This window comes from Sebastes umbrosus, chromosome 17 (assembly GCF_015220745.1).
Source record: "Sebastes umbrosus isolate fSebUmb1 chromosome 17, fSebUmb1.pri, whole genome shotgun sequence".
Lineage (NCBI taxonomy): Eukaryota > Metazoa > Chordata > Actinopteri > Perciformes > Sebastidae > Sebastes > Sebastes umbrosus.
Window position 1 is genome coordinate 27440571 of NC_051285.1, and position 13401 is coordinate 27453971.

General features: G+C 41.4%; 1 protein-coding gene across 1 annotated transcript in view; it reads right to left on the reverse strand.

Annotated features, from left to right (window-relative positions):
• Window positions 1–401: 401 nt before the first annotated feature.
• jam3b (junctional adhesion molecule 3b) overlaps window positions 402–13401 on the reverse strand; it is a 41316-nt gene continuing 28316 nt past the window's right edge. The window contains exons 2-9 of the mRNA XM_037749569.1: window positions 5841–5909; window positions 5632–5745; window positions 5391–5543; window positions 4097–4299; window positions 2730–2829; window positions 2450–2579; window positions 2280–2334; window positions 402–1307 (exon numbers count right to left, since the gene is read on the reverse strand). Of these exons, the coding sequence (XP_037605497.1) occupies window positions 1272–1307; window positions 2280–2334; window positions 2450–2579; window positions 2730–2829; window positions 4097–4299; window positions 5391–5543; window positions 5632–5745; window positions 5841–5909 (860 nt within the window). The 3' untranslated portion in view covers window positions 402–1271. The remainder of the gene's footprint in view (window positions 1308–2279; window positions 2335–2449; window positions 2580–2729; window positions 2830–4096; window positions 4300–5390; window positions 5544–5631; window positions 5746–5840; window positions 5910–13401) is intronic.

The following is a 13401-nucleotide window of genomic DNA, read 5'->3' on the forward strand; positions in this document are numbered from 1 at the left end:
TCTAATTAGCACAAATATTAGCAAAAGATAGTTTGTAAACAGACCGGGCATCAGCAAATATCAACCAGGATTCATGTCAATGGTTGTGTATAATGTGCTGTAATAGACTGTGTAATGTACTGTAGACCTTTAGTAAATGTAGCTTGAATAAAGGCGAGTCAGTAGTTAAAATAACAAACTGTCACTCACAGTAACAGAAAGCTCTTTGTTCTCCGTGTCAGGTCATCCAATTTGTTTCTATTCAGAATTCAAATCGAGGCTTTTACACAGTAAAATGTACGTCTAGTTTTACAACTTAGTCTTGTTTGGGTCTGGAAGGTTAACTTACAAACCCTGTATTAATACTATTATTATCATTATTATAGTGTAATACTGAACGTACATATGACAACAAAACTCTATCCTGGACAGTAAATTCAATATATACAAGATTAACAGCAAGCATAGAAGGACACTTAAAATCAAGAAAATGCAGCACTGATTGTGCGCAGTGTTTCACAGCATTTGACTGGCACTCTTCAAAGCCTCTTACTAAGACTATCTACAAAACATGAACACGGAAGTCTCTCACAACAGAAAAGTGGGAATTCCCAGCGGAGAAATTAAATATGTAAGACCGCCGATCAAGAACCACATCTCGATATGAAGTCATCTGTCTTTCTTTCTTCTGATCGCAAAGGTGTAAATGCTGACAGCTTGATGTGGCTAAAAGTGTTACATAGTTTTTTTTTTTTTATCCACAACCAAATAAAAAAAAACAACACATGTTAGTATTTTACAAATATTTAAAAAAGTAAACCTTTATCTATAGGCATTTTAAAATATATTCCATCAAAAATAGTCTGACAAATTTCAACAGTAGAAAAGAAATGTTATACAAATGACGAAAGGTTTTGAAGCAGAAGTAGAAAGGCGTCATGATTGACTGACGTTCGGAGGAAAGAGACTCCTCCTTTGCTCTCCACCTCAGTTGGTGTTTAAAACCATGCAATAACTGTAAAGTAAGAACTCCGTAATTTAGCAAAAGAAAATTCGGTGGGTGGTGATAAAAGTCGACAAATGAATCTCAGTCCCTACACGTGTAATAGTTTTGACATGTCGTCGTCCTGTGAAATCTTGTCACCTTTGGCAAACTTGAGTAGTTGGATTTCAGTCATGCTGAGAGCTCCGAGCACGAACTGTGGCAGCTCCGTTAGTCAGACAGCGTGGAGCGCAGTCCCACATGTCACGTCTTCCTCTCAGCATGGCGCCCCTCATCGTCCTCTCCCTTTTCAGATCACAAATGACGACTTGTGTCGGAAATCCCCCTGCAGAGAGCGTAGGCCAAACAGGAGTCGTATTTAAGAATTCATCGTATTGCAGAAGTAATACAGATATTCTTCTTCCACTTTCCTCCCACACATCCATAATAACCTTTCAGCATATTGTAATTCAAGTGTTCTGAGAGACTTCTGCACCTCCTCATGGCTGTTTTCAGGCTTTAGAAAATCTAGACTAGTGATGGGAGACTTTCCCTCTCTTAAAAAGTAGGGCTGTCAAAATGAACACGATAATAACGCGTTAATGCAAATTTGGTTTTAAGGTCGGAGGTTTCGGAGGTTGTAACGAGGTTGAAGATACTGGTATCATATGAAACGAGAAAACCTAAAGAATCCATCGGTACCAACCATGTCATACTAGCTTGTCGTGAAGGAGGTTACATAACACTCCAAACTTACGCTAAATTTTGGCGAGGAAAAACTGTCATGGCCATTTTCAAAGGGGTCCCTTGACCTCTGACCTCCAGATTTTATGCTAAATGCAGTACCTGTGAGGGTTTCTGGACAATATCTGTCATTGTTTTGTGTTGTTAATTGATGTCCAATAATAAATATAAGCATACATTTGCATAAAGCAGCATATTTTGAGTATTAAATACCTGACAAAATCTTCCTTTAAGGTACATTTTGAACAGATAAAAATTGTTTTTGCGATTCAATATTTTAATCGATAAAAACCTTTGATTCGAATATGTTAACAAAATGAAACAAGACTTTCTGTTCTGGAAATGTGTGCAAATTAGCACATATTTGTTAAGGTAATACCTCATTTGCATATTTTTTTTAACATTTCAGAAAACTTGTAATACAAAAAATACCTGTCTTAATGTAAGTAATCAACCGGGGAAGTTCCATGGTGATCTCTATTAGTTATTACTATTCACCTGTAGTGTCTCCCCAGTTTTAAATGGACTATATTCTCTTTTAATAGGCATCTAAATCTAACTGCTATCTACAAACCTCATCCTCCGTCCTGACGTAGTCCACTCCGTCTCCTTTAGCTGGAACCTTGTAACTAAAAGATACAAAAGGCACATTGTGGTGTTATGGATGACAGGTTGGATTAGTGCTGGCTACAGAGGAACACATCATGTATTTGTTGATCATGTTGAATGGGGAGGGAGTCTTACTTGTTCCCCGTCTGTTTTTGGCTGGAGAAGTAGCCTCGCTTGTACGCGCAGCAGATCCCTGCTGTTATACATAAGAGCACTACGACCACCACCAGCACTCCCATTACAATCCCCACAATATCGATGTCATCTGTGGAGTTCAAGTAACAATGTAGAAATGAAACACTGGATGACATGGTAGAGTCTTCAATATGTCTTTAAATGTGTCTATGAGGCCTGATTATCCATCCCATCAGCACGTAGGACGTATATCTTAACGACGCATGTGTGACACACTTACAGACTTCCATCTGCTGCGGTGGACACTCGGCGTATCCTGCGTCGTTCTTCGCTCGGCAGAAGTAGTCGCCTGCGTCTTCTTTTCTGACTGCGATGAACTTCTGCATCGGAGAAATCACAGACAAAATAAAGGTGATTAATGCAAAACCCCCTAATACTCATACCAATAAAGAGGTGCCAACCCAAAATACTGCATATTAAAGGGAGATTTGTCAAGTATTTAATACTCTTATCAACATGGGAGTGGGCAAATATGCTGCTTTATGCAAATGTATGTATATATTTATTATTGGAAATCAATTAACAAGACCAGACAATGACAGATATCGTCCAGAAACCCTCACAGGTACTGCATTTAGCATAAAACAATATGCTCACATCATAACATGGCAAACTGCAGCCCAACAGGCAACAACAGCTGTCAGTGTGTCAGTGTGCTGACTTGACTATGACTTGCCCCAAACTGCATGTGATTATCATAAAGTGGGCATGTCTGTAAAGGGGAGACTCGTGGGTACCCATAGAACCCATTTACATTCACTGATCTGGAGGTCAGAAGTCAAGGGACCCCTTTGAAAATGTCTATGACAGTTTTTTCTCGCCTAAATTTAGTGTAAGTTTGGAGCGTTATAGTGAGTATCTTCACTTTAAAACTGCTACAACCTAAAAATTGCAAGTTGTTATTGCAATTATTATTGCAATTACTAATGCATTATTATTAACTTAACATTATCCATAAAATAATGACATGACATGTTGATTATGGAAAAAACTAAAACATGATAAACAAGAAATTCTTTGGGTTTCTTCAAGTTTCCAAAAGAAATGAAGCTCTCCAGGCTAAATAATGTAATCTAATCTAATACCAAACAATAATAGATTTCTAAATCAGTCGGTGGACATTACTTCCTCATATGGGAGCAGCAGAGGAGTGATAACTGTTTCTGTGAACACTCTAAAAATAAAAACCAGATAAGGACGGTAGAAAAAACATCCTGTTTTTTTTAATGTTTATGACTGCGAACGTCAGTCTTTTGTTTCATTGAGCTGCAACAACTTGAATTCCACACAAAGACAAACACTGCTTTGGTGTGTCACATCTTGGAGGCCGGCATGAAGGTCGACAGGAGAGCGTTCGAGGCGAGCCGCTGAGCGGATCGAGCTGCGCTGCAAAGCAAGCGAGAACTGAGGAATGTGCAAACGAGGACAGTAGGTTCCCCCTCGAGGCTCAGGCCCTCTCGCACCATCAACTGTCTCCCCAAAATATCTGCCCCCACCCCTGGGCGTCAGGCCACCGTCCCCTGCTGCCCCGCCCTTGCCGCTCATGTGTGTGTGTCCTTGTCCAAACACATGCCCGCATATACTAACCAGAGCTCCTGAGTCGGCGTTGAGCGTGTACGAGGAGTTGAAGAACTTGAGGCTGGACTTTGGGTCGTCGGGGATCTCCTCCTTGTTCTTGAACCATTGGTACTGAGACTTGGGGAAGCCCTCGTCCTCCACGCAGCTCAGCTCAGCTGACTTCCCAAAAGGCACTGACTTTGGGACACTGCATTTTGGCACCACCGGCTTTACTGTGGTCAGATAAAACATGATCATCGTCACTGTATTAAGTCTTCATCCACACTTCAGATTATGTTCTTTAAGCATCACAGCGACAAACAAACGGACACGTTCTTTCACGATGCTGCTCGGTCTATGATTGACTCTGATGCTTTAACAGAACAAAGTCACCCTGACTCATACTGGACTGACGGCATCGACAGTGCCAGACGGGTACATGATTTTTGGCCCGTGCCAAAAAACGCCACTAAAACACGCAGCGCTCGCTTTCTTTAGCACTGCAATTCAGAGCAGATGCAGTTTCAGAGGTTTCCTCTTATAGCCCAGAACACGCCTTTGCAGCTGGGCAGGTCTGGTCATAACACATCGTCGTGTATGTGTGCCAAAGGGTTGGTGCGACCTACAACACGGTTTCATCTTACAGCATCTAAAGTGTGAATCACTAAGCAAGGTCTATCTTTAAAGGGACTGTATGTACGTTTTTAATCGCTTTTTATTGCCAATGTGTGAACAGGTTGTAACCTAAACATTAAAAATGAGACCTCCCACGACTTTCTGGGTTTCCTCTCTCAGCCTGTAGATTGCTTTTAATGTGATGAACCCAGGAGAACGTATGTGATGTCAAGCACGCTCACATGCTACTAACCACTCACGCCAACAAACGACCTGCCCCCAACACAACTCAGACTCAAACACAAACTCCACGGAAGCACAAAAAAAAGTTATATCTAACGAAGTGACCGACGTCGGAGGAAAACTAGGATTAACATCGTCCTTCCATTCATGGAGGGACCTTCGTCTGGTGAGCTAACATTACTGCCAAGCATGTGCAATATATAGTGATATTGTGGTTTTAGCTGCTGATGTTGCTAACGTTAATCAACATGATGCCTGTTAAACACATTCAGTCTCGTGTGTGTCGCCTCACAGGACGCTGACTGTTGACTTAACCGCCACAGGTGTCACAAGTCATTTCTCATTCTTACATAGAGCTCCTTTAAGGACACTATGTTTTGTGCATTTAGAAGAATCTCTATCGTGTTTTCATATGTCATGTCTTCTACATGCAATACAGGCCCATGATGCGGGTAAGTGGGAGTACCTCTTACAACAAGGTCAATCACAATCTCATCGAATGACTTCTGGTCATCAGCGGCGGTGACCTCGCAGCGGTATTTGGCCGTGTCCGATCTCGTGGCATTGGTTATCAGTAATGTGGCAGGTTCTCTGATCATCGCTCTTTTCTCCAGGTCACCTGTCGCAAGAAAAACACGTTCAACAATGTCAGCTATGAAATGTGTGGAAAACTGTAGTAGATTAGAGGAGAGCATTTTATACATTACCTGAGATCTTCTTGTCAAAGTACACATAACTTGGTCCCTCGTTGGTTATCTTCTTCCACTCAATTCTGGGGTTGGTTGTAGAAATGGACTCAATCAAACATGACAACTCAATTTCTGCAGGATGAAAAGAAATGACAAGAAATGAATTCAAGTGAAAACATTTATTTTTTGCATTATTTTTGTGGGGGTATTTGCTCATTAGCTCTTACTGTCAAACTCGTCGGTCCACGGCGACTCGTTGTTTGTTTTCAGGACCACTGCCAACACGCTGAAGTAGCCTGCAACAGCAGAGAGAAGAAGCAAAGCAACGTGAGACTCTCCGGAGCATGAATTTTCATGATACGGTGATGATATCTCATGCGCTATGCACAATACCAGCTGACATCCACTGACGTGCTGAGCTTATTTTAACACTCTCCTTCAGGATGTTTGTTCCATGTTCATTCCTCTTCAATTTCACAACACAATTAAGGTGAAGATAAATGTCAATCCTACATCAGTGATGATCTTATCATCCTGGTGCTCTTTGGCCATGTCCTGTTACCGGCCAGCTTCCGTGTTTAGTTGTGTTGGTCAAACCATTGTGTGTGTGTGTGTGTGTGAGTGTGAGTGTGTGTGTGTGTGTGTGTGTTGAGGGTGGGGGTGCTGTTTCTATGCACAGTGAATAATTGCGCAGGGAGGCATGTGCCCTTTTCAGGGCAAGCTCACCATGCCAGTAGTTCAACCGCCTGCCGAGCCCCTCTCTCTCTCTCATTCCCTCTCTCTCTCTCTCTCTCTCTCTCTCTCTCTCTTTCCCTCTCTCTCTCTCTCTCCCTCTCTCTCTCTCTCTCTCTCCCTCTCTCTCTCTGAGCCTGATGCTGTTGCCCATGTGGGACTAATGGTGCAAAAGCACCCCGGAAAGATCAGTGTTGGTATGCGGTGAGGAGGGCTAGGGCCTTGGGAGGGGGCACTGCTGAATCATCCTGACAGCCTGGTCCACAAACAAATCCACACAAAGTCACTTCCACATGAATGTTAACTGCAGAACGTGCTCACAAACACTTTCCAGAGACCTAAAATGATGGTCTGGCTCTTTGAATGCAGGGTCACTTGTGCAGATTGTACTGTCACTGAAAATCTATGAGATGCCTAATCTCCATATGTGCAACCTCTCTTGCTGCCAGCCCCTGGCTGAATCTTAAAAAGAAGTAATAGTAGTTCATTATGGAATGATTTATATGCCTGCAGCATACAGGCCACTCCAGCCGCGCTACATCTCAGTGGTCCATTGTATAGAAATGGATTATAACATCAATGTGACCTCCGTTATGATGCACACATATTGACTTATTGGTATTGTATCATCGATGGATTACTGAGTGAACCGACTGGGTGCAGGCCACCTGGACCAGAACCCCTGCATGACGTGACTTTTGACACTTCTTTTGGAAAGTCATAGAGACACAAAATGATCACAAAGCGACACAAAGTGATGACAAAGAGACAAAAAAGGACCACGATGAGACAAAAAAACAACCACGAGACAAAAAACAAGTTTGCGACAAAAACGAGCATAGAGACAAAAAAACAAGCACAAAGAGACAAAGACGGATATACACAGTAGGCTACCCACTCCGTGATAGTAACGATGTCATTCTGTGTTAAACACAAGGCGAGATATTCTGCTGAAGGGACAGAGATGTAAGGTTAGAAGCCTGCCTACGGAAACACACCTCAGTACACAATTACACACATTTATGCCACAATATGCCACCGACAGGCCTCGCACACAAACAGCAGGCAACAGACAGGTTTGTTCACATTTCAGCTACAGATTCTGAGATCACAAAGTCATTCTGTCAGTTACCAACAAGTTACCAACATCTCCACTAATGAATCAACACTATTCTGTTCCATAGAGATGTTATATGAACGAGCATCGAATAGTGATCACGTCACGACCGACTGTAGTGTTCAACGAGAGAGAGACAGACATAGACAGAGAGAGATAGAAAGAGATTATTGAATGCTCTGATTATTAAATATAGCCTAAACAAATAATGCTTTGTTTGTGATGACAGTTTAGTTTTTTAGCACCTAATCGTCTGATGTGTTCTCTCCATGTGACCCGCCGGGAATCCCCTGTCAGAAACTCATGTGCACGCACATTGAGACTAAAAAAAAACCACTCAATAAAATCTATTCAAAGGCATTAAAATATTATTACACCACAGACATTTATTGGAGGTGCTAGGAGGGTGCTATGGCTATCGCAGGGATAGCTACAGCACAACCGAGCCCCTTCCAGGCGCCGCCTACGCCACAAAGAGACAAAAAATGATCACAAAGACACAAACGACAACTACAATGAGACAAACGACGACCACAAAGACACAAACGCCGACTACAATGAGAATAAAAACGACCACAAAGAGACAAACGACGACTACAATGAGAATTAAAACGACCACAAAGAGACAAACGACCACAAAGAGACAAACAACGACTACAATGAGAATTAAAACGACCACAAAGAGACAAACAAAGACTACAATGAGAATAAAAACGATCCCAAAGAGACAAACAACGACCACAAAGAGACAAACAACGACTACAATGAGAATAAAAATGACCCCAAAGAGACAAACAACGACCACAAAGAGACAAACGACGACTACAATGAGAATAAAAACGATCCCAAAGAGACAAACAACGACCACAAAGAGACAAACAACGACCACAAAGAGACAAACGACGACTACAATGAGAATTAAAACGACCACAAAGAGACAAACGACGACTACAATGAGAATAAAAACGACCACAGAGACAAACGACGACCACAAAGACAAACGACGACTACAATGAAAATAAAAACGACCACAAAGAGACAAACAACGACCACAAAGAGACAAACGACGACTACAATGAGAATTAAAACGACCACAAAGAGACAAACGACAACTACAATGAAAATAAAAACGACCACAAAGAGACAAACAACGACCACAAAGAGACAAACGACGACTACAATGAGAATTAAAACGACCACAAAGAGACAAACGACAACTACAATGAAAATAAAAACGACCACAAAGAGACAAACAACGACCACAAAGAAACAAACAACGACCAGAAAGGGACAAACAACGACCCACAATGAAAGGACAAAAGGACCAGAAAAGGTGACACAAAATGAGCAGAAAAGGGACCCTGAATGGTGCATACAGTACAGTAGGTGTAGTCTGCTACTAATTAGTGTTGAAGATGGTCCTGTATGGGCCTCTCATTCAAACGGGTATAACCTGATCTCCACCAACTGTCATGTGGACACACAGCAGCGTCTGGGGTCACCTGCTAAAGCAGACAGGCTAAGCTGATTAGCCCACGGCCTTTCTGGAGATCATGACAAGACGACAGCTTGTTTGTAGCTGCTGCTGACGGTAATAAGACTGCACGGAGGTCAGAAGTAGGTCACACCTACGCTTGACAATAAAAAGATCTTTTGTTCCGACTTTATTAATATTCCCGTATCAGATACGATACAGGTTTTAACATGGTAAAATCATTTTCACAGGCCATATTGATGTGCTGATTGTGATCAATTCTACATGAAAGCAGAGATGAAATTCTTTCAGTATGTTTGTGACAAATAATAAGTATTACGACAAGTGTTTGGTTAGAAAACTTGGTTTCAAGCAGCCTTCGACACAAACATCCAGGGACAAGGAGCTCCGACCCAGCCTGACCTTCCTTCCTGAAGCTACTTGTAGGGAAACACAGCTCAACCGTTCAACACAAAAGTGAAACCTTCATTTGTTCTGATTGCTAATGTTAAAGCTGCAGCGGGAAGAAATCAGTCACTATATCCTGACAGTAGTGAGACAGCTAATCTGAAACAAATCATGTGTCTCTGTGTCCTCTGGTGTCCTCCGGTCTCTCTCTGAAATGACCTGTGATTGGTCAAAGTCTCCTGTCACGGGCTAGATGTTTTAAAGTCTGAAAACAGAGCCATGAGGAGGAGCAGAAGTCTCTAAGAACACTTGAATTACAATATGCAGAAAGATTATTATGGAATTTTTGCCCAATGATGCCAAAAATATTCTGCCTACTGCAGGTTTAAGCCCACATGTCATAACATCTTCCAACATATCACATTTCCAAGATCTTTTCTTGTCTGATTTCACTGACTGATGGTGAAAAACACAGACAGCATGTTGTACTACCTCCAAGCACAAGAGATCAGGAGTCATACCAGCTCCATTCAACTCATTTTGGTGTCGCAGTAACAATAAATATGGATTTTTTTACCCAATGATGCCAAAAATATTCTAATAATCTTCATAAACCTTTGATTCGGCTTTGCATCTCAACGCAATTTATTCCACTCTGTGCTACCGCAGCAAAGACAACAACACTCGGTCCCAGGTGGAATAAGTTTAGCTCTACAGCACCAAATCAAAAAAGTTCTTGACAACCTAAAAAAAAGTACTTTTTTTTCTAACTGAGAACTTTAACAAAAGAATTATAAAGAAGCACAGACATGAATCTGCACTCCTTTTTCAGAAGTGCGACAGTCAAAGCGGCACCGATCCAGTCGTCACCTATTTAGCTTCCTCTCCACCGTGCTAACATGCAAGAGTTAAACGCCGTGTGTTTCTGAGAGCTCCTTGTACCGCAGATACATTCTTGTAGAAATGCAAACGGATGAGAAGTAACTGAATCTGTCTTTCACACTGAGAGGTAGAAATAGGACTGTTTACAAAATGGGGAGAATCCCTGTCAGTTAACTTAGAAATATGCATTTCACTGCTTCTCCTCGTGTATGTGAGGCATGTCACTGCTCACTTTTGGGTGTGGGTTTTAAATACACAGCATGTAATGTGCAACTTAATACCAAATCTAACTAGGCCAAGCATGCCGAGAGTCCAACATATCAGAATAGGTTGAAATAGAATCCACAATAAATGATTCCAGGTGATTCATTTGTACGATGACTTTCCATTAAAGGCAGCACTCACTCACTGTTTGTTTTTTCTGGTCTGACAGCGCTAATGGAGTTTAGCCCCCCTGTCCCTGTGCTCCTCCTTAATTCGGAGAGTATTAGTGCAGATTAGGTGCCTAAGTGAGTTTGACGTAGACATAAAAAGCTTGAGAGGTCTGCCATGGAAACAGCTGTCCAGGAAAACACATGAAACCCCCACTCACACTGACTGAGCTTCATCTACTGAACATTATAACCCCAGCCAGTAAACAGGAAGAATCAACCAGTTAGGACTTCTGACTCAATAGTTGTTGTTGTGGGCTCAACTTTAAAAGGTAGATTGAAGAGATACTGGTATCATATGAAACTAGAAAACCTGATGAATCCATCGGTACCAACCATGTCATACTAGCTTGTCGGGAAGGAGGATAAATAACGCTCCAAACTCACGCTAAATTTTGGCGTCACAATATCTGTCATTGTTTTGTGTTGTTGATTGATTTAAAATAATAAATATATACATATATTTGCATAGAGCAGCATATTTGTCCACTCCCATGTTGATAAGAGGATTAAATACTGAACAAATCTCCCTTTAAGGTACTAACATGCAGCCTTGAGTCATTTGTAGAGCGGGAAGAAAAGTAGATTCATTGATTAGTCAACCAACAGGATATTAATCATCTTAATCAATTAATTGTTTGAGTAATTTTTCACGCGAAAATGCCAAAGTGTACATTGTACCAGCCTCTCACGTATGAATATTTGCTATTTATTACAGTATTATATGATAGTAAAATGATTCTCTTTGGGTTTTGGTCTGTTGGTCGGACAAAACCGAAGACTTTTTGAAACTAGGCATTTTTCAGGAATTTCTATAATTTTATGGACAAAACATTCAATAAATTATCCGAGAAAATAACAGCGGAATTATTGACGGATGAAAATAATTTAATGTGCGAAGCCTCTCTGGCCCGAATGCTGAATTCCTCATCATTTACTGGGAGAAGGTAAAGCGAGGATGAACAAATGAAGTGGCGGTGGATCAGAAGAAATCTCGTAATATAATAATGATGCTGATAGCAGCGATAGTGACATTTTGACTCCCCTCCTAATTATTTGAGCAATCAATTAAAAACCGCTTCCCTCTGGGTCTCCTTTCTGCAAAGGTCTGCGTCTTTAATTCTAAAACATGTGAGTTTGATGAAAGCTCAGGAAGTGCTGACTGTCGGACACATCCTGATCCTGTCTGTGTCTTCTGGAATAGCCTCGAAGGTCTCACCTTCATCTCTCGTACAGGTGATAACTACAGTACATTTTATTTACTCTCTGACACACTGATGTCACACATGGCCGGGTCTGTGTGTAAAATGTGTGCGATGTAGATTATTAGCTTTGTAACCATGCAGGTGCTCAGTGACCTACATACGGCGTTTACACTTCTCTGTTTTTTTCGGTTGGACACTGCTGTGTGAGATCTGGCAGTCTGCTGGGGCTGGGACGATATAACTATCTCCCGACCGATTCCATACTATCACTATACCTGGGTGCCGATTCGATATGTATTGCGATTTTTAAGTATTGCGATTTATTGCGATTCTTGTTAACTTTTTTAACACTAGACCATGAGAAAAAGGAGAATCATGCACTTTTAGGAACTTTTACTTTGGAAAATCTCTAAATGAATCCAGTAAAAATGTTTGATTTTCAGCATGTATGTAGTCAGAGAAGTCAAATATATCAGTCATTGTCAGGAATTATTTATAAAAAACTTTTCCAGCAACCCAAAAATCAAAGAATAAAGACATTTCCCTCACAAATTAGTGGTATTTTCTTTTTAATTTATAAGGGACATGTAATGTTTTATACTTCTGGTGAATATAATCCAATCAATCTTATTTCTGTATATGTATTTTGTATATACAGTTCCCTTTGTTAACACCTTATTTTGAAAACCGGACGTAGTCCCACGTGTCCTCTACCTTCTCCAAGGTGGTCTCTAGCTCTCCCGTCAGCTCCGTTCTCTTTATACATCCATGGTCAGCTCCATCGGGGCCGTTTGAATGCTTTTAACATAAATGTCAGTATATGTTACATACCGCGATACGATAACGTTTCCTGTCCGTGACAGAGTTAGCATGCAGCTTTAACCGTGATGTCTAGCTCTGCTTTTCCTGCAATGTGTGAAACCCAAAGTATTTCCATCCTTTACTGGATGTTTAGTGTTTCCCACGCTGGATTTAACATGTGAGGGTGCAGGTTGTATCCACGCGGACACTCCAACGTTTTCTACTTAGTCTTTTTTGGCTCGCTGCGGTTTGCTTTGGTTGACGGATACGGAACGGATCGGACGTCACGTTACTCAGACTCAAATGAAGCAGATTCTGGCATTAAGAAAATTTCTAAATCATAAAGATATTTGCGATACAATAGGTGAATCGATTTATTTAATCTTCCTCTCCGTCCTGATGCAGGGCGCAGTGTTTTCTCTGTAATCTCAGTGTAAGGCCCTCATAAACCCCACAGGTTTTACATCTCTGAATAATACAATAGGCACAGAGGAGCTGGGTATTTCCTGATGCCTGCGCTGTGTAATGAATCCCTCCTTCTTTCTGTTGTTCCCCTTGGGGAAACCACGCTTGTTTCCTGTACCGCTGTTCGCCGATTCCAGAGAGGTGAGGCCGCTGCCATAAATAGAAAAGTTCAATTAAGCAACCTAGTGGTATTCCCTGTGGAACATCTCTGCCTCATGCCTGTGGAGAATATTCCCACGCCCCTTTGGAAGCTCAGACATCAAAGTACACACA